Raw genomic sequence first — 19,562 nt, forward strand, 5'->3', positions numbered from 1 at the left:
CCCCCCCCCATGCTTTCTATATATGTGAGCTGTCATTTCTCCACCACTCTTCAACACAAAGTGAGACCCTTGTCTGTAAGCCTAGGCAGTGATTCTAATATATATTTGAGCCTACCAAAATATTCAAATATGCTCAAAATGTTCCCCCAGTTTGTTGATAGAAAATATAAAGAAAGGAATTTTCTATGCCACAACAGGCAACCATGCACCACCATCCAAAATAGTTATTAGCAAATGTAATTATCATTGTAAATAAACCTACTAAATTGCCATCCTTTCTGTTTCTATTACAGTGTTCTGCAGTTCTTTGTATGGTTTGTCCAAGCACTCCAGCAGAAGCAGTTGCTCTACTGCTGTGGGTTCTATCAGTGTCAAATAATGTACTGTCCTCTCTACTTTAATACTTTCACATGTACTGAAAAGTGTAAAACTAGAATGTAATATGACTGATGATTGAGTGTTATAGCCTTTGTAGTGTTAGTATGTCATAAAAAAGTTCATAAAAAAAAAAGTCAGAGTGTGTGCACTTTTCCTGTGTGGCTGTAAAATGGCACTCAGTCATCAAAACTTTGAGAACCCCTGATGTGAGATTTTTGTTTCAAAAAGCCCTAAAATGATCAGATCAGCTGTTAAGTTTCTAGAAATTTCTCCTGGGGGGATTTTTCTGGGTCGGGCTACAGACCCATGATTAAAAATGGCCCCCCCTCAATGTTAAATAGGTGATTACGGCCCTGCCATAAGCACATGTAGTTTCAGTGTAGTTTCATGTTTTGACTGCAGTTTGAGGGTGGCAACTTGATTTTTTAAAATATCTATATATTAACATGTTTAATAACTTTTTCTTATGATATACTCACAGTCTTGACACTGTTTTATGTAGCCTAATTAGTAATGGTTTTACAATAATATGTTCATAAGGAGGTTTGGGACAGGTACTTTAGAAGTTAGCTATGAGTTGAAGTCACCTAATATCATTGTTTGCAGTGTCTAAGTGAAATGTATTACAGGATTACTGCGGGCTGCTTCTCTTTCATTAGGGATGAGCCCTCTGTGACTGAAGATCAGAGGGTGACATGCGCACTGGCACGGAGCGCTCACAAGCCGCGGACACAATGCTGGAAAATAAAGCGCGCAGCTTGCTTCTTGGTATCTTGCCGTCTCTCAATACGTTGTTATGACTTGTCCCATCAGGAAAGTGTCATTCTCGTTATTCGGCACTGGTAGATTCACCCCGCGGACCGGTGGAGGAGGTGGATGTGCTGTTGTTGGGAGCTCAGTGGGGACCTGTTGATAGCCCACCGGCGCTGCAATGGAGGTGAGAGGAAGCTTTTTCTGCAACAAGCGATTGTGAAACTGTCCGTGATGTCCGTCCGTTCGTTACAGTGATAGCTCTAATGTGCCCGGGTCATTATTAAAGAAATTAACACACTGTCTTGTTGATTACACATTAGACGCTAATGGGCCTAATTGCTGTAAATCATTCATCTGTAATGATTCATTTTTATTCTGAAGCAGTCAGCATCGCTTTAATATCAACAGGTAGAAGCTATAGATTTCATTAGGCTGGCCGTGAAGGGCATATACGTACTGCGATATCCCTACTGCCTATCAATGCCCACTAATTAAATCTCAGATGAGGCGTTGTCATTTCTAGCCCATCGTTTTTGCAAATCAAATCATGTCATTGGTATCATGCTCTGATGCTATACAGGCTTCCCCTGCAGTCAGAATGGTCGGGAGGCCATGTGTCGCTGTTAATTACCATCACTGGCTGATAAAGCCTTTGGAGAAGATTTAAATCCTGCTAAAGAGCATTAGTTGACAAGCAAGGCGCTTGCAAACAAGCATGGCACAGGCCTTGGAAGAGAGGATGTAGAGGTGAAATGATACACGCCACGGAATAAATTTCAAATATAAATGAGTGGACTAATTATTCCTTTGCTAATTGACAAGAGGGGAGGCTAAAACACTGAAATAATTGTAATGAAAATGAATCAGCAGTGGAGATACCTTCAAGGAGAAACCTCACCTTGGCACTTTGAAACTGTCAACTCCCACAAGTACACTGTCACAGAAATGGAAATACTATCTGTGCAAGGTCGTGTTAAAGCAGAAAACTTTTGTTTGTGTTGTTGTTATTCGTGTTGCAGGTGCCAAACGGAGAAGAATGACATTTAACTGAGACAGAAAGCCACAAAGACGCAATTCATCCCAACAATTTGTCAGGCGACGATGGAAATCATGGGTAAGTGTATTCAGGCGATGTGGAGCAAGCTGTTTAAAGCCAAACACGTCCCAGTAACCTCAGAAACACTCCGCGCCACCACCATCTTCAGAGGCTTACAATTAAGGTGTCAGGCAGGGTTGCTGCAGCCAGACAGGAGGGAATGGTCACATGTGCAGGTGGCACAGTCTGGTCGGTAGTCAAAACTTTGTGGTGAAGAGTTTACAGGGTCTTAACCTTCTGCCATATACGATTACTGCAATTGTGGCTTGTGCTCATTAGCTCCTGCTCCACTAAATAAACAAGGGCGATATGACCTGACGCAGCTCCTGCCCCTGCTTTTTTAGTGCTGCAGAATGGACAGCACATCCTCCCTCAGTACTACCATAATGATTCTTGATAAAGTTTTGTGGTCCCTGATGCAAAATAACATTTTCACTCAGGTTTTGAGCACAGTTGAACCCAAATTTTGCAGTTTGAAACTTACAAACTAATTAGGAAACTGAGAGGAGTGGAAAGTGACATTTGAAAGACTTTGGAATTGAAAGAACTCGAGCTCTAGCAGCCACGGTTCAGGGATATTTCTTTCAGACAAGCACTGTTCCTCAAACTTCCAAAACACAATTGTTTTTAATACTTATCACGCTGTAGATCAGTGCTGACAGAAGTCATTTTGGATTCTAGAGACAGATCTTAACAAAGTCATTTTGAAAGCCTTGAGAAATCTCCTTTGTATTCCCAGCCGTCCCCATTAAGCACTGACATTTCATAGCTTATTATCAAAGGTCTGAGTTTGTGTCATGGTCGCACCGCAGCTGCTACAACATCAAGAAACACAAAGCCAAATGGGAGAAATCCTTTTTTCCGAATGACACAAATGATATACAATCTCTCTGCAGATACTCAGCGTGCCTTGGAAGCTGTGGAGAGACTGCAAGCCAAACTAAAGGAGAGAGGAGAGGCCCCCACACAGGAGAAACTCTCCCTGCTCAAGACTGTCCTGCAGAGCCCCCTGTTCCATCATATACTCAGCTTACAGCAAGCTCAGCGGAAGCCCCCAGCGAAGGTACAGCGCGAGCGTGAGTGCGTGGGCGTTTGGTGTATATTGAATGGTGGGGAAGGAGCCGGAATCATTCCCAAAATACTGAATGCAGGAACCAAACTGGATGAGTAATCAGCTTACCTAAGCTTACCATTAAAGCCCTGAGAAAGAGAGAGAGGGAGAGAGAGGAAGAACGAGGGAGGGAGGAGGAAGTGGCTATATATCATGTCGAGGAGTTTGCAGAAGTCATCTTTAAGATTGTCATAAGTTTTGAGCTTATGTGTGGGTGTGTGTTTGTGTGTGGGGGATATTTATTCACACAAAAGCCCACACACAAGTACAGTGTCAGTATTGTTGTATGACATGTATGACATCATCAAGGCATTTAACCATAGACTGTATACAATAATTGACATAGCCACTTGGACGTCACCATTGGTTTGTGTACTTCCGTTTTGAAGTCTCGAGTTTGGCATTTTTGGCAATGCCATCTTGAATATTTGGAGCCAGAAGCGACCATATTTGGATCAGAGGGTGGAGCTAACCCTATAATGTTAGCTGCTAGCTTGGTGAACATGGTGCATTTAAAGCTTTTCCTAAGTGTGATAATGCTAATGCTAATTTTCATCAGCAAAAAAAAAACAGGCTTAAATTAGAAAAAAAAAGGAAAAAGTACTGACCAGAATATTAAACTCGTCAGAGGGTCTTTAAGTACAACCAAATTCTAAACGAGATATTTTTAGGCGCCCATTACGTCACAGTTCACTTTCATGAACTGAAACGCACTGAAATAGCAACAGCTACAGCTTCACCTATATACTTTGAATCTGGGGTTATGCAATTATGTTACATAACCAGTGTTGTTGCTGTAGTAGAGACTTGTCAACAGTTGGTACCTATCTGTCACTCAAAGTGACCACGCCCTTAGTTATGCATAACTTTAAGCCTTAACAATATGTGAACATACAATGTGTTATATAAAAATTCACCCTCTGTACAGTTGTCATGAATGTTAAAATTAGCTATAGAGACCCAAATCATTTTTTAACACAGGCTGAAAACATCTTTATTTAAGCTGTAAAGTTGGGCATTTTAACATGGCTCTCTATGGGGATTGACTCACTACTGGAGCCAGCCTCAAGTGGCCATTCAAGGAACTGCAGTTTTTGGCACTTCTACGTTGGCTTCATTTTCAGCTCCGGAGATTGCCTTTTGTATTTAACGCATCTCAGTCATTAGTGCAAAGTAACTAAATACATATTTTCACGTACTGTACATAAGTACAATTTTGAGGTACTTTTACTTTACTTATATATTCACTTTCTCCTTCATTCTACAGCACTACAATTCAAAGGCTAATGTTGTACTTTTTACTGCACCACATTTATTTGATAACTTAAGTTACTCTGCATATTGAGAATAATGACACAAAATAGAACCAATAAATAAAACATAATTGATCATTATAGGATAAGACTTAATTGATCCCAGGGGGGAAATTCACAAGCTGCCTAGCAGTCTATAAAGTAATTAAAATTAGCCCCGCCTTTACCAGCTGCACCATTAAAGTGATGTACCCATAACTGCATCAATAATTTTAAGCCACTAACAGACATTATTCTGAAATAGGCCGTTCTGCATAATGAGTACTTTTACCTCTGGTTCTTTACGTATATTTTGAGGCTAATACTTTTGTGCTTTTACTATCTAAGATTCTGAATACCTGACTTTTACTTGTAACAGATTCTGTAACAGATCCAAATACTTCTTCCACCACTGTTGTCAGCGGTAATCATCGTGGCTTTGTAATTGTCTGTTGTGGTGTACTGTAATAGGCTAACCCCATAAGCACCACGGTCTACACACACACACACACACACACACAAGGATTATTACATTATAGCTTTGTGTGGTGTGAGCTTGTAGTTGTTTAGCATCTCTGCATTCCAGGAAACACGGCACTGGATCATGTCAGTGGTTTCTGGATTTTTATCAGGATAGACATTGGCACAGTTTTTGTTAGTTCAAGTTCTTGTTTCTTTCAAAGTTACAGTTTATATATATAGTATAGAATTAAGAAGTGCAGCTCAAGGAGTGTGGAGGTGCTTATTAGTGTTTTGATATTGTTCTGTCTTTTATTCTGCTACTACTATTTCAACAGGTGTTAAAGTTGTTAGAATGGAACAGAATACAGATCAGATATAAGCATCTACCGAAACTCCCTTTTAAACTTTGAAACGGAAACCTAAAAGACAAAAGGGAACAGTTTTGTGGTTATGTGGTATTGAGCAGAAGCCTTTATCTCAGATCCTTGTGTTCCTGCTCTCCTATCTGTTCCCTCCCTGCTCCATTTAAACCTATCTTTCTGCATTTTTTTTTCTTTTGGCTAACACACATTCACCCTCCCTTCCTCCCTGCTCTCCCTCCCACATCTCTCTTCATTGTATCACAATGCCCTCCTTTCTCAATTTCTTTATCCTTTCTATTTCCCTCCATCACTCTCTCATCCTATTCCTCTCTGTCTCCATATCTCCGTTCTTCAATTAATGCCCCCACCTCTCCATCAATCCCCTTCCCCATTTCTTTATCTACCTCATCCATTTCCCTCCCAATCTTTCTTTCTCCCTTCCCCTGCATCCCTCAATCCTTCTCTCATTCATCTATTCTCTCTCTATCCTGCTCTAACCATCTCTTTTACATGCATCTTCTCCTTTTTTACACTTTTATCATCTGTGTCCTATCTATCCATCTCTTATTGCTCTCTCAATCCTACCAGGGGAGAATTTCCAAATCAGTGTCCATGAACTGTGGCCCCTGCCAGGGCATGGCGCTGAGCCTGAAGACGCTGAGCCACAGCGACTCCTACACATGGGCCATGGAGAACCGCAGGCCCAGCAATGCCAGATCGATCCACAGGGACGGCAGCAGCTCTTCTCTGGGCTCGCAGGATCTGTCCTTCTCAGACATGTACCAAGAGAATTGCATTCATGCTGAATCACAAGTACGTAAAACACCCGTCGTAAAGGAGAGGTCATTTGGGAGGAGTTTAGTAATAGGAGGCTATATATTATTTAAGGCCATGAGCCAACCAAATATTTTTTCTTACAATTGTAAAATGTAACACATCACCATTCCATATGTCACATTATACATTTGGGAATATTACATTGCATTATAAAACTCAAGCACAGCTGGATAGTACATTCTGAGGGGTTTCGCGCTGATCATAAGAGGCAGCTCAGCTAACTCGATGTCATTTCATGTTTGCCTTTGTTTTACACGTGACATTTATTTTTTAGTACTGCACTCCCCCTCGAATCTCCCGCACCATGTCGATGGGGAGAAACCTGTCTGCTATTGCTCATGAGGTACAGTCAGCTTACTGTACATGTGAGGTGTTACTGTAGAGCTGGTAAATGTATGTCTGTGGATGTAGATTAAAGAGGGAGTCAAATGTGTTTAGCTCTTTAACCCGTTAATGGCGTTATACTTTTTTTATAACAGTTTAATTGGAATAGATTTTCTCTCTTTCTCTCCCATTTCTGTGTCCTTCCCTCTTCTTCTCTGCCATGTTTAGAGGCGTCATGTAGAGATGATAGAGCTGACCAATGATGGGAAAGGGCTCGGTTTTGGTATCATAGGAGGGCGGAGCACAGGAGTTATGGTCAAGACCATCCTTCCTGGTGGAGCTGCTGGACGGGTAAATCCACCTGACAAACCCTAGATAGCTAGTTAAAGGAATATGTAATAGCAAAACATTGTGGGGAATACACTTTTTTACTTTCTTACCTAGAGTAAGATGAGAAGATCGACACCACTGTCATATCTATTCGTTAATTATAAAGCTACAGCCCAGAGTTGGTCAGCTTATTTTAAATCCCCGCTCCAGCTGTTGTTACTTCCTGTTTTTCAGTGAAAATTCTTAGAGAATGAGGGTGAGGGTAATAGACTATATCACTATGATGTCATGGTAACAACAACAATCACTTCCTGGTGGACAACTGGCAATTGATAGAATTGCGGTGATATGTAAAATCGGTAAACTTGTTTATTTATGTTCATTTTCAGCCATAACTGAATCGTTTAAAATATATAGTTAAACAAACAAATTCTTTTATCCAAGCCAACATTTGTATGTGGGACCCATGTGTGTGGTAAATGGGGTGAAAAATGGGCCCTATATGGGATTGACCATGGGTTGGCCCCATGCCTGTTGCCCACATGGGTGGGTAAACCTGTGAGCCCCAGATAAGATGCCTATTTTGGGCCCATACCCACCTGGTACCCATGTAACCCTAGCATAACCTATGTGAGGCCCACTTTGGTAAACCCACCCAGACTGGTGTTCTATCATAGCCTACATGTCAAGGTCAACATAATTAGCAAGGATAGGGATAATCAGTCTAACATAACTTGTGAAGGAAATATGAATGAATACAAATCTAACGTTAGCAAGAATTCAGCTACTTCTGAATGATGACTTCTTAGCCTATAGATTGGGGCAAATAAGTTTGTTGTTAGCTAGTTTCTGGAACGCCAACAAGTTTTTACATCAATATTTCCTGTAATCGTATTATTATCTTTGAAAAGTAAATAAGTCATACCGTGCATTGGCCACTTGTATCAAACAAGGCTTCCACTTTTGGGTGTTCATGACCCTGTGAGCGTTATTTTCGCCAGTACCAGCTTGCTATTGCTTAGTAACCTAGAACCTAGTCACCAGTAACCTTGTAACCTAAACCAATGATGTTTGTCAGTTTGCCACTCACAAACAAAAAGGCATGACAGTGCACCTGTGCAAGCATGGAGCATGATGTACGACCTACTGCTCTGATAGTCACATGTCGTCTCCCAGTTTAAGCAACACCCTTCTTTTTTATAACTTTGAGCAAAAAAATGATTTGTCCGGTAATACTTGCCGAAAGGTGTGGCTAATCAACACTGACTGGAAATGACTCAGAAAAATAAGGTAGATCATAAAAATACCAAAATACACTGGAGTGGGGCTTTAAAGACTGGAAGTATGGTTTTGCTGGTGAACTGGCAAACTGAGCTAAGCATTCAGTCTCCCGGCTGTGGCTTCAATAACACACAGAAATAAGAGTAGTTTAATTCCTCTCATCTACCTCTCAACAGGGAAAGGTATATTCCCAAAATTGCAGTCTGTTCTCTCCTTAATGTTGAAAGACATCAAAACGAACAAACAAACTGAAATGTAGTATTAAAGTGAAGTGTGTTTAGTATAATCTGCAGAATGTATTTAAAAAAGTAAAGTAAGCTCACACACTCTATTGTCCTTTGTTGTAATGGGGCTCCCTAGGATAAGCGCCTGCGTAGCGGAGATCAAATCCTGCGCATTGGGGATACGGATCTGGCGGGCATGAACAGTGAGCAGGTGGCACAGGTGAGTTAGGCTACCATTTAAAAAAAAAAAAAAAAAGACTTTGTATGTTATGATGTGTGTTTAAATGACAGCTAAATCTGACTCAGTCACTGTATGTATCTATTGTCAGGCCATAGTTAGCTCAGAGAAGTGTGTGGTATCTCTTTATCAGAAGTGTTTTCTCACAATATTTTTGGCTTTTACAAAAAAAACAAAAAAAAAACATCAAGGATGAAGACAAACTGGTTGATTTGGTAAATGTATGTCTAGTTAACCTCCCCACCTTGTTAAAGACTATTGCACAGATGCCTCCCTGAGCTTTTCTCTGGAACTATCTGGTTCTCTTTACTACACAGTGGATGAGACAGTCCCAGATGCCACCAATCTACCGTATGCCATACTGCCTTTCCAGGGCAGCTGTCTCTTAACAGATTTTACAATTTAACATATCTATTCATTAAGTGTCACACACTTTCACTTTTCATCTCTTCACAAATGACCACCTGGACCAGGTACTGCGAAATGCTGGTATCAAGGTGAAACTGCTCATCGCCAGGGATATAACCAAGGACAACCACCTTTCCTCTCCTGTCCTCAGCCAGAACAGCTTGGATGGCAAGGTGTGTGTGTGTGCGTGCCTGTGTGTGTGTGTGAAGGATGACAGCACATAATTTAAGTCAAATCAAACTTTTTATGTAAAATAATTGGCTTATCAGTGATGTTACATGTATATTACAGTATTCCCTAACCCCCTCCCCAAAAGGTTCATACATTTTTTTTTCACTGTGCCTCTTTCCAGCTCAGCGACTCTAGTGATGACTATGAGTTCAGTGTGCAGTTCACTAAGAACAGTCGGGGCCTGGGATTCACCATTTCCAGCTACATAGGTGACCTAAACTCAGGTAATGATACCTACCAAGTTTAAATTTGTAGGAAAATGAGCTAATTATCATTATTCCAAGCTAAACTGAAGGAAAGGAACTGGAGGAATAGCAGAATAATTATGAATAATACCTGGTTAATGTAAGATGTTTTTGGTGCATGAGTTCAGTGCTAAATTTACACAGGCAATATTAATTCATCTTTATCCCTAAATATATCTTGCTCTCCTCAGTCTACAGCGCTGGCGTGATAGTGAAGAGCATAGTGAAAGGCAGCACAGTCGATCAAGATGGACGCATCAACATCGGAGATATCATCCTATCTGTGAGTTTCAGTAAAAACACAACAGATGGCGTTTTTATTGTGCCCTCTGAAGACAAATACCTTGTTGTCTCAAATATATTCTCTGCTGAATCTTAACGATTTCAGCATCTCCAGATCTGCACAGTTGGCAACTTTTAGTAGTTCCATACAAACCACTTAGGGTCTTTTTAAGCTGATGAAGGAGAATTCTTCTAGTTTACTTTTACTCCCATCCATCTCTTCATCATCTTGTCCTTACCTGTGCCTTCCATCTTTCTCTGTTTTTATGTTTGATTACTATTGATTTCTGTGTGTTTTTCTGTTTAATTTACCTGCACTTATCGCCATACCATCCACTCCATCATACCTGTGTTTCCATGCTGGCTCAGTTCCCAACTCTGCACTTGTACACATCTCTCGTCCTCTCCCTCAGGTGGATGGGGTGAGCCTGCAGGGTTGCAGTGAGCAGCGCGCCATGGAGGTGCTGCGGAGGACAGGTCCCCTGGTCAGGCTGAGGCTTTTGAGGAAGGCTGTCCGTCTGAGTCACATCCTGCCCCCAGTTCCACCCCTGCATCCACTTCGACACTCCCACAGCTTCCACGAGGGCAACCCCTACAGAGTGGGCCTCAACAAGATTCAAGAGACAGGTGCTTTGTGTTGTGAGAGGGGAACATATTGGCTCAGTGGTATCAAAATGGGATTGGTTTTGTTGTAACTGAGCAAATGGAGAACCTGTGATTTGACAGCATGCACTACCATAAACTTATGTTAATATGTATGCAGGTAATCACAGGTGACACCTGCCCTATCTGGTTCAATCTTGACTGAACTGACTTTCTGATACGCGTTCAAACTGGAGCTATGCTTGCTGGAAATTTTTACACGTGATCTTTTTTTTACCTCAAGTGTGTGACCATGTTTGTTTGGATCCCTGTATGTGAGCTCAAAACGTGTTTCCCCTGTCTCCCAGGAATCTGTTCCCTGCGAGAAATCTCCCGGCGAGCAGCATACGCCAACAGAAGACCCCGACACGATTCCAGAAACGGTAAGCTCCCCTTCCCATGCTGCACTGCAGTCTGGAACTGGATCATGGGACTTAGTCTGATATGCTGATTGGGCTCAGGGAACGGCGATGTGGCAGCGAAGCTCGCTCTTTGATGGGAGTCTATTTATAGTGTTGTTCAGTCATGTGTTTATCCAACTCATTCAGCTCATTCCAGATGATTTGTCTCTCGCCCCGCCTGCATGTATGGCTTTATTTAGACAAGGATTTTTGGGCTTGATTAGAGAGCACAGCCAAATAAGCCCTGATTGCGCTGAGGCTTTAATAGATGAACGAGAAAACATTAGTTTGCCAAGAAATCATAAGATGGTGGGTGTGAATATGCATGTGTGCCTGTGGCGTGGGCGTGTGTGCCTGTCTGAGTGGTTGTGGTTGACATCCTGCTTTGCGACAAGGAGAATTATGATGTTTTCTCTCTATAAAACAGCCAAAGTGATGTTTTTTTATTTAGGATCACATTCTTTATTAATTCGATCACCTCGGGCCAGGGACAATGTAAATGGGAATGTGTGTGCATGTAAGCTTAGGGTGACTGTGTGTATACATTTTACAGGTTGGAAACTGACACCAGCTGAGGAGGAAGACCTGAGGAAGAGGTGGCAGCATGCAGTGGGACAGCGATATGAAGTTATTGTATGTCTCTCTGCAATTAAAATAAGCATTAAATATAAAATACACAGGAAAACAGCCAAAAAATATTAGTGTTGTATATAGCTAAATGCTATATTATTTGTATTTACAAGTAACTGCCCATTTAAAGAGGACCTGTCATGCTATTACTTATTTTCTATCACATATATAATGTTACAATGTTCATATTAAACTAGGGCTGGGGCAAAAAATCGAAACAGCACAGTATCGCGATGTTTTCGTATCCCGATATCGTGTTGTATCATTTCACAATATTGTATCTTTTCACACAGTGCCATGTATCGAATTTTTTTTTATCATAGAAATTATTAATATTACAAATACAAATTAAACTTTAGATAGCCAACTAGTACAATATGATACATTGCTTTTTCAGTCCACTAGATACATTTTGCTGCTACTGCAAAACTGGCTGAAGTGAGATGAACAGACTGAAAACTTTATCTTATTAGATAAAACTGATATGGACAAAGTTTTCCTTTTGAGACATAATTTACAGTTGAAAAAAGGTAATAAATTGTATTATATTTTATGGCAATACCTAGCGTATCACAACATATTTAAAATAATATCATATCGTGACTTAAGTATCGTGATAATATTGTTTTGTGGATCCTCTGGTAATTCCCACTAGGGTTGCCACCTTGGATTTGTGAAAAAAAGGGACACTCGACCAAATGTTTGAGGCGGAGGGCTCGGCCATTATTACCAGTTCAGACTGACCAATGAACATGAAATTCGGACATAGGAGACCAGATTTGCCATCATTTCATGTCCATCTATGTGCCTGTATTTTATATTAATTTGTGTATCAATGAAAAAAACATCCGTGTGACTAAATTCTTACATTTTTACATGTATCTCACCATAGCAAGTTGGAAGTTGACATATTCTGCCATATATGAAGAGGGGAGACTCTCTGTAATCTGGCAATATAAGAACCATGATGCTGGGACATTCTGTCACTTCACAGCTGTCCAAAACATGTTTGTGCCAGGCGGACATGATTGCCAGTATTTTTTCATTATTGCAAGAAATTGCATTGACTCATTCACAAGTCAAAAATGTGTTTTATCTGAAAGAAACATGCAATATTTACATCTAAGATCATAGAAAAATAGTCAACCAAGTGCAGTGATGTCCTCCAAGATAATATTTGCCACTTTGATTGCAGTAAAAAAAAAATTGGGCAGGGGGGGGCACATGTCCCCCTCAATGTATATGGTGACTACTGCCCTGTCAGCATGCATAATTAGGCTGCAGTTGTCTGGGTGCGCAAAGGTGAAGTAGCTGGCTGCAGTTGTCTGGGTGCGCAAAGGTGAAGTAGCTGGTCAATTCTGAGAATTGTTCTCAGAATTGAGAACAATTCTGGGAAAAACGGGATGGGTGGCAACTCTAATTCCCACCCCTGTATTAATCGTGGCCAACATTTCAAATAATAAGATAAATGTATGTAAAGGTAACCACTGTGAGTAAATACCTCAGGATTAAGACTGTTTTGAATACATTGTTCTGAACTTTCTACTTTTGAGACAAGAGAAAGTGCTGTTGTACACAGATCTTACTCAAGTTACTCTAAGCATGCCTCTGCAAGGTTTTACATTACTTAGGCTATACTGCTACATGCAGCCACATGCTAGTATCAGGGAAACAAGTAATCTTGGTTGCCAGTGTTAATTTCTTCCTAATTTCGGATCATATTCCTGCTGGAACATGTCCGGTTGTGTTCAGAAACTTTTATTGAGGATTTTAAACAGGAAAACGTGCTGCTATTCTCCATTACAGTCATTCCCCAGCTGCTAGTAGCCTACACTGCTAAATGTAGCTACATGCTGTTGTCAGGCAAACATTTAATCTTGGTTGCAGATGTAGCAATTTTTTTCCTAATTTTGGATCATATTCTTGCTGGAACACATCCACTTGTGTTTAGAAGCTTTTATTGGTGATTTTTAATGTTAGATAGTGCTGCTATACACAGTCATTCCCCGGCTGCAAGTAGCCTACATTGCTACATGTGGGTAAATGCTAACTTTAGGAAAACATGTAATCTTGGTCGCAGGAGTTGTTTATTCCTCCCTCATTTTGGATCAAGTTCTTGCTGGAACATGTCTGATTATGTTTAGAGGCTTTCACTGTGATTTTTCACAGTAAAAAGTGCCGTTCTTCTTCGTTACAGTCATAGAATGCTGCAGTAATCACGTTTATTTGTTGACCAGTTGATGATACTTACATGTTTTTCTTTTAAGCAAGATGGTGTTCACAAATGAATACCACTTTTATGATTTTTGAAGCGTAAATGCAATCATCAGAAGTAAAAAGCTAACATTTGTTAGCAAGTGGCTAAATAAGACACATAAAGGCTTCAAAATATACTGACTTATGTCGTAGAACAAAATATCAGTCTCTTACTGTAAGCTTGTGTTCACCACAGACCTGTTGTCAGACATCTACCAAAAACCCATTCAAAAAACCACTGACTTCCAGGTGAGGGATCTGGGAGTACAGACATTCTCACTCATTTTCGGGTTTTAGCCCTCATTCCTGCAGACGGAGAAACAAGAAGACCCAGAAGCTCTGACCAATTAGAGCAGACTGGGTTTTTTTGACAGGCACTAATATGGATTGATTCAGACAAAAGGAAAATACAGGTGTTCCAGCAGAGCCAGTATGAGGAAAATAAAGTGGATTTTTTTTTTTTTTGTCTACGGTTAAAGCATGTAATCATGTTCTAATAGAAACCTAAAATACAAGTATGAACCCGAAAATGAGCATAACAGGTCCTCTTAAAAGAAGAATAAAAGCCAATACCTAACGTCTACACCCTTTTTACCCACCAAACTTTGCCTTTCTTTGTTTGTTTCCCAGTGGCTTAAATTCACATCGCTCTTTCAGGTGTGCCAGCTGGAGCGTTTCAGTGAGACAAGTGGTCTTGGCATCAGTCTGGAGGCCCGAGCAGGACACCACTACCTGTGCTCCGTCTTACCTGAGGGGCCTGTCGGGCAAAGCGGCGAGATCTTCACAGGAGACCAGATACTAGAGGTAACCGACTGATGCTGATCCTCACAGCCAGTTTTTCCTACAACTCACTCTTCAGTCATTTGATTAAGATATGAGATCATTTTAAGTTAAATAAGATATGATCTGTGTGGGACAGATTATTTTGACACATCTGTGGGAAGTATGTGTATGACTAATAAAGAGACTCACAGTTCACAGCACCATACTTCCTTTCATGTTTCTGCCTTTCATTAATGCAGTTAGCAAGATAGCCTGTTCTTTAAAGTCGTTAGAGCAGCTAAACCTGGAATGGGAGGCATATTGCATTTTAAAGACTTACTCATATATTTGAACCACCACCAGTAAACACTACACCGTTTCAAGTACAGTATGCAATAAAAGAAAGTGGGTGTGAGTGTGTGCCTCTGTGCATTTATGCTTGTACTATAGAGGGAGAGCTTGCCCTCCTCCCCCTCCACTGGACAAGTTCACGCACCCACACACATTGTTCCTCATGAACTCTCGGACAATGTACAGTAGCTTTACTTGAAACACAGAGAAAATGCTCCAAACTGGCTCGTGTCCTTTGTATCGTTGAGTATACAAATGAACATCTGCGTCACAGCTCAACCCTTTGATCCCCCTCAGATGACATCAGCATGGTTAAGCCATTGTTCCTCTCTGCTTTTAAATGAGCCTCGCTTGGTTTAGTTACCGCTCGCAGCTTTAATTGTTCTTGCTGTGACTTGATGTACTGTGGCCACTAATTGCTCCACGACACCCAAAACTGAAATATCACCAAAAAATATCCAACTTTTGGGCTGTCTTTCAGATTTAATCATGAACACTCATACACACACAGTCATAGGAAAAGTTACAGACAGACATAAATGTACAATAATGTTCAATACTCTAAATATTGTTGTTTTCAAGTGAAAAAAAATAACATATTGCATCTTTGACCTCTGATAGCACAACTGTTTTTGGGGTGTTTTTCAAAAGCTAAAAGCATGACTCAGCCAAACACTATCGATAGGGATATCTATTTTGGAAATGCTGTATATATAATGTATCTTCCTGGCAGGTGAATGGGATCCCTCTCATTGGAGAGACACATAAGGAGGTGGTCAATATTCTGAAGGAGCTGCCAAAGCGTGTTTGCCTGGTGTGCTCTCGCATTGTACCCCCTGTAGTTCCCGACAGTGATGAGGAAGATGAGGATGATGTCCATCTCACCCTGAAAGAGCTGCTGGCTGAGTTCAATGACAAGGTGAAGCTGCACGCTGATGAAAGGATGAATGGAGGGATTAGTGTTTCAGTCTAAAACAGCATAAACCACATTAGAATTCTTACACGTCCTCTGCATTTGAAAAGACACTGACATGCTCCTCTCTTGTAAACTGATCTCCTTTCCTGTGTCCTCTCCGTCCTCTCTGCTTGTCCCAGTTGGACCAGGGTTGTGTCATTCCCTGTCCTACAGCTGAGGACATCACCAAGCGTGGCGTGCCCCCCATGTCACCTCCTCTGGCCATGTGGGAGAGAGAGGCTCAGGTGGTCGAGCTGGAGAAAGGCGAGTCGGGACTGGGCTTCAGTATCCTGGACTACCAGGTCAGAGACATGCCCCTGAGCCTTTCTACAAATAGAACACACTGGAATAGGCTGCAGTCTAAGAATATCAATGTCGGGTTGGATAGGGTGAAGAAAACAGAGAAGCATGTGGACTTCTTATATTCTGTATATCTGTGCGCTAAACTGTTTGGACTGGAAAATGCTCTGTCTGTGGCTGTTATAAATATTAGATTAAAAATACATGTGTTAAGGCTTTCAAGACATGAAGAGAAATAGTATCTTCACTGCAGCTGGTTGATCTTCTGTGAGACCATCCAATCCATTTACTTTGACACTAGTCACTTTTATTCTGTTGTTGAGTTGCATTCATCTTGTGTACAATTCACTATAATATATATATGAATACATATTAACAATATCCAGAGGTGTGGACTTGAGTTACATTACTTGGACTCAAGTCAGACTCTAAGTATATTATTTGATGACTTCAGTCTTGACTTGACAAAAAAAGAAGACTTGCAACTCAACTATAACACCAGTGATTCATCACATCACTTGGAGCTCGAGCCTTTTGACTCAAAAATCTACAGCAGGTCACATTTGCTAAAAAAAAGTTTAAACAAGTAAATACAATTTCCTAAAAGAAATGGCACTACATTTGGTGAAGACAGCATTATGACTTGTTTTGGACTCAGTGCTTGACTTGGGACTTGTCAGTCCTGACTTGGGACTTGTCTGTCTTGACTAGGAGCTTGACTTGGAATTTTCAGTGTTAACTACGGACTTGACTTTGGACTTGTCAGTCTAGACATGGACCTTGACTTGGGACTTGTCAGTCTTGACTTAGAACTTGACCTGGGACTTGTCTGTCTTAACTTGGAACTTGACTTGGACTTTTCAGTCTTGACTTAGGATTTGACTTGGGGCTTGTTAATTTTGACTTAAGAGTTGTCTTGGGACTTGTCAGTCTTGATGTGGACCTTGACTCGGGGCTTGTCAGTTTTGACTTAGAACTTGATTTGGGACTTGTCAGTCCTGAAATGGGACTTGTCAGTCTTGACATGGAACTTGACAAGGGACTTGTCCATCTTAACTTGGAACTTGACTTGGGACTTGTCAGTCTTGACTTGGGGCTTGATTTAGGACTTGTTAGTCTTGACTTAGAACTTGACCTGGGACTTGTCAGTCTCGACTTGGAGCTTGACTTGGACTTTTCAGTCTTTACTTAGGATTTGACTTGGGACTTGTCAGTCGTGATGTGGACCTTGACTTGGGACTTGTCAGTTTTGACTTAGAACTTGACTTGGGACTTGTCAGTTTTGACTTAGAACTTGATTTGGGACTTGTCAGTCCTGAAATGGGACTTGTCAGTCTTGACGTGGAACTTGACAAGGGACTTGTCAGTCTTGACTTGGGGCTTGATTTGGAACTTGTCAGTCTTGACTTGGAATTTGACTTGGGACTTGTCCACCTTGACTTAGGACTTGAGTGCAAAGTCTTGAGCCTTACTTGTGACTTGCAAAACAATGACTTAGTCCCACCTCTGTCAATATGTAATTGATTTCAGATTGTCCACGTGTATCTTCAGTAACCCTCCTCTCCATCCTTACTGTCTAACACTAGGATCCAGAAGATGCCACTAAAACAGTTCTGGTAATCCGCTCCTTGGTACCTGGAGGCGTAGCAGATCGAGATGGTCGCCTGTTGCCCGGTGACCGACTCATGTTTGTTAATGAATGTGACTTGGAAGGCTCCAGCCTGGATTATGCTGTACATGTCCTCAAGTCCACTGGCTATGGCCCTGTCCGCATTGGAGTTGCCAAACCACTGCCGGTATGTGAAGTGATGTAAATTTAAATACCCAATTTGGAGTGAATTACATCTTTGTGCGGAGCACTTGAGTGAATTTCATTTAGTTTTTGTGACATAAAATCTTTACCCAAAAGATTCTAATCTGCATAACTAGAAGTGGCCGATATGGATAAAACTCTCAACCTGACATGTTATTTTAAGTTGTCAAGTACATTTTTGTGAATCAAGCACAAACTGTTCATGGATAAAAAAAATTAAACAAAGTACCATGACTGCTTCAAGGAATTCCTGCTCAAATATTTGAAGCATTACCAACAATTCCCCAACACAGCCAGAGTAATAAAGGGATGAATACTATGATATAAATGGTACTGTATGTCTCTGGAAGTTGACAAATGTATATTGTCATACAGTATATATCATCATATATTGAGCTGCAGCATATGTATCCATACACTCAAAAGTGGATTTTCTTTACAAGATTTTTTCCAAAAAAATTATATTTTTTGGAGAGAAACTCATAAAAAAGACATTTATTCCCACAGATATGCAAGACAATTGCTTAAATGTTTTTTTCTTGAGAGTACAGCATTTCTTCTCCTTTCTGTTGTGGACTGTGGCTTAGTAACAAGGAACAGAGAATCCAGTTACAGGCCGTCTGAATTTTTAATGCAGCTGAGAGATGAACACAATGCTCGACCACACTACAGATGGAGAGAGAAGGGGAGAGGAGAAGAGGGTGTCTAATTCACAGTCACCTTCTCTAGCCTGTTTGCTTTCATGTGAGTTTACTCACTTTAAAGTAAACTCCTAAACTCCTTAATTTCAACTTTGGAATTTTGTGTTCTCAGCTGGAACTGTGCGGCGGCTTAACGCCCATCTCAGAGAGGAGCTTGCGGGCTTCCTGTGATGACACTGACAGCCACACTCAGATCAGCCTAGCTGAGGCAGCGGAGGCTAACACCAGCACTTGCAACTCTGAGGACAACAGCATCATCCAGGCGTGTTACGCAACAACGGTATGTTGCACATCACAAAATGAAGTAAAAACATGATTTATTGATACTTCTGGACAATTTTTTGTAGATACTTTCTCCTGACTTTTTGTGCTTTAGGAGAACTTTGGCTTACAGGAGAGCAAATGGCAGTGTTTGTCTCCTACATTTGGCTTGAGAAATTGTTAGGTTAGGGACTATACTGTACAGTTGTTTAAAGTGCAGGGCAGATCTGAAATAAAGAGAATTCTCACAATCCTTGTTCAAAGTCATCAGTTTAAAATGTGTTTTCTGGTTCATAAATCTAAACTCACTTGTACAGTATGTCGTATAATCATGCACAACGGGATCCTTGTAAATGAGCATTGGCTTGATGCTTTAGACTCAGCAGGAAACATCTTTGCAGTGACAGTTACAGTAACACTGCAGCAGTCTGAATCATGTAGTCCATCACGCAGGAAGCATTGCTCATTACCATGCAAACCTGAGATTCTGTGGGTAGCCATTTTAGCTGCTCTAAAAGAGATTACCATGACGGCATCTGTTTGCTCCGTTCATGTTCTATGGTGGGGAGCTTAGAGCCGGCTGTATCAGTATCACTGGGTCAGGTATAGAGAAAGTGCTCAGTGTCAAAGACTTGT

General features: G+C 41.0%; 1 protein-coding gene across 2 annotated transcripts in view; it reads left to right on the forward strand.

Annotated features, from left to right (window-relative positions):
* Positions 1-1,054: 1,054 nt before the first annotated feature.
* LOC117255555 (multiple PDZ domain protein) overlaps positions 1,055-19,562 on the forward strand; it is a 63,357-nt gene continuing 44,849 nt past the window's right edge. For both annotated transcript variants that reach the window (XM_033624580.2, XM_078164827.1), the window contains exons 1-18: positions 1,055-1,315; positions 2,151-2,245; positions 3,124-3,290; positions 6,043-6,267; positions 6,566-6,634; positions 6,844-6,966; positions 8,587-8,670; positions 9,162-9,269; positions 9,449-9,551; positions 9,764-9,855; positions 10,268-10,481; positions 10,805-10,879; positions 11,451-11,530; positions 14,441-14,587; positions 15,630-15,815; positions 15,992-16,153; positions 17,738-17,947; positions 18,778-18,945. In XM_033624580.2, coding sequence (XP_033480471.2) covers positions 2,233-2,245; positions 3,124-3,290; positions 6,043-6,267; positions 6,566-6,634; positions 6,844-6,966; positions 8,587-8,670; positions 9,162-9,269; positions 9,449-9,551; positions 9,764-9,855; positions 10,268-10,481; positions 10,805-10,879; positions 11,451-11,530; positions 14,441-14,587; positions 15,630-15,815; positions 15,992-16,153; positions 17,738-17,947; positions 18,778-18,945 — 2,226 coding nt within the window. In that variant the 5' untranslated portion in view covers positions 1,055-1,315; positions 2,151-2,232. The remainder of the gene's footprint in view (positions 1,316-2,150; positions 2,246-3,123; positions 3,291-6,042; positions 6,268-6,565; positions 6,635-6,843; positions 6,967-8,586; positions 8,671-9,161; positions 9,270-9,448; positions 9,552-9,763; positions 9,856-10,267; positions 10,482-10,804; positions 10,880-11,450; positions 11,531-14,440; positions 14,588-15,629; positions 15,816-15,991; positions 16,154-17,737; positions 17,948-18,777; positions 18,946-19,562) is intronic.

This window comes from Epinephelus lanceolatus, chromosome 3 (assembly GCF_041903045.1).
Source record: "Epinephelus lanceolatus isolate andai-2023 chromosome 3, ASM4190304v1, whole genome shotgun sequence".
Lineage (NCBI taxonomy): Eukaryota > Metazoa > Chordata > Actinopteri > Perciformes > Serranidae > Epinephelus > Epinephelus lanceolatus.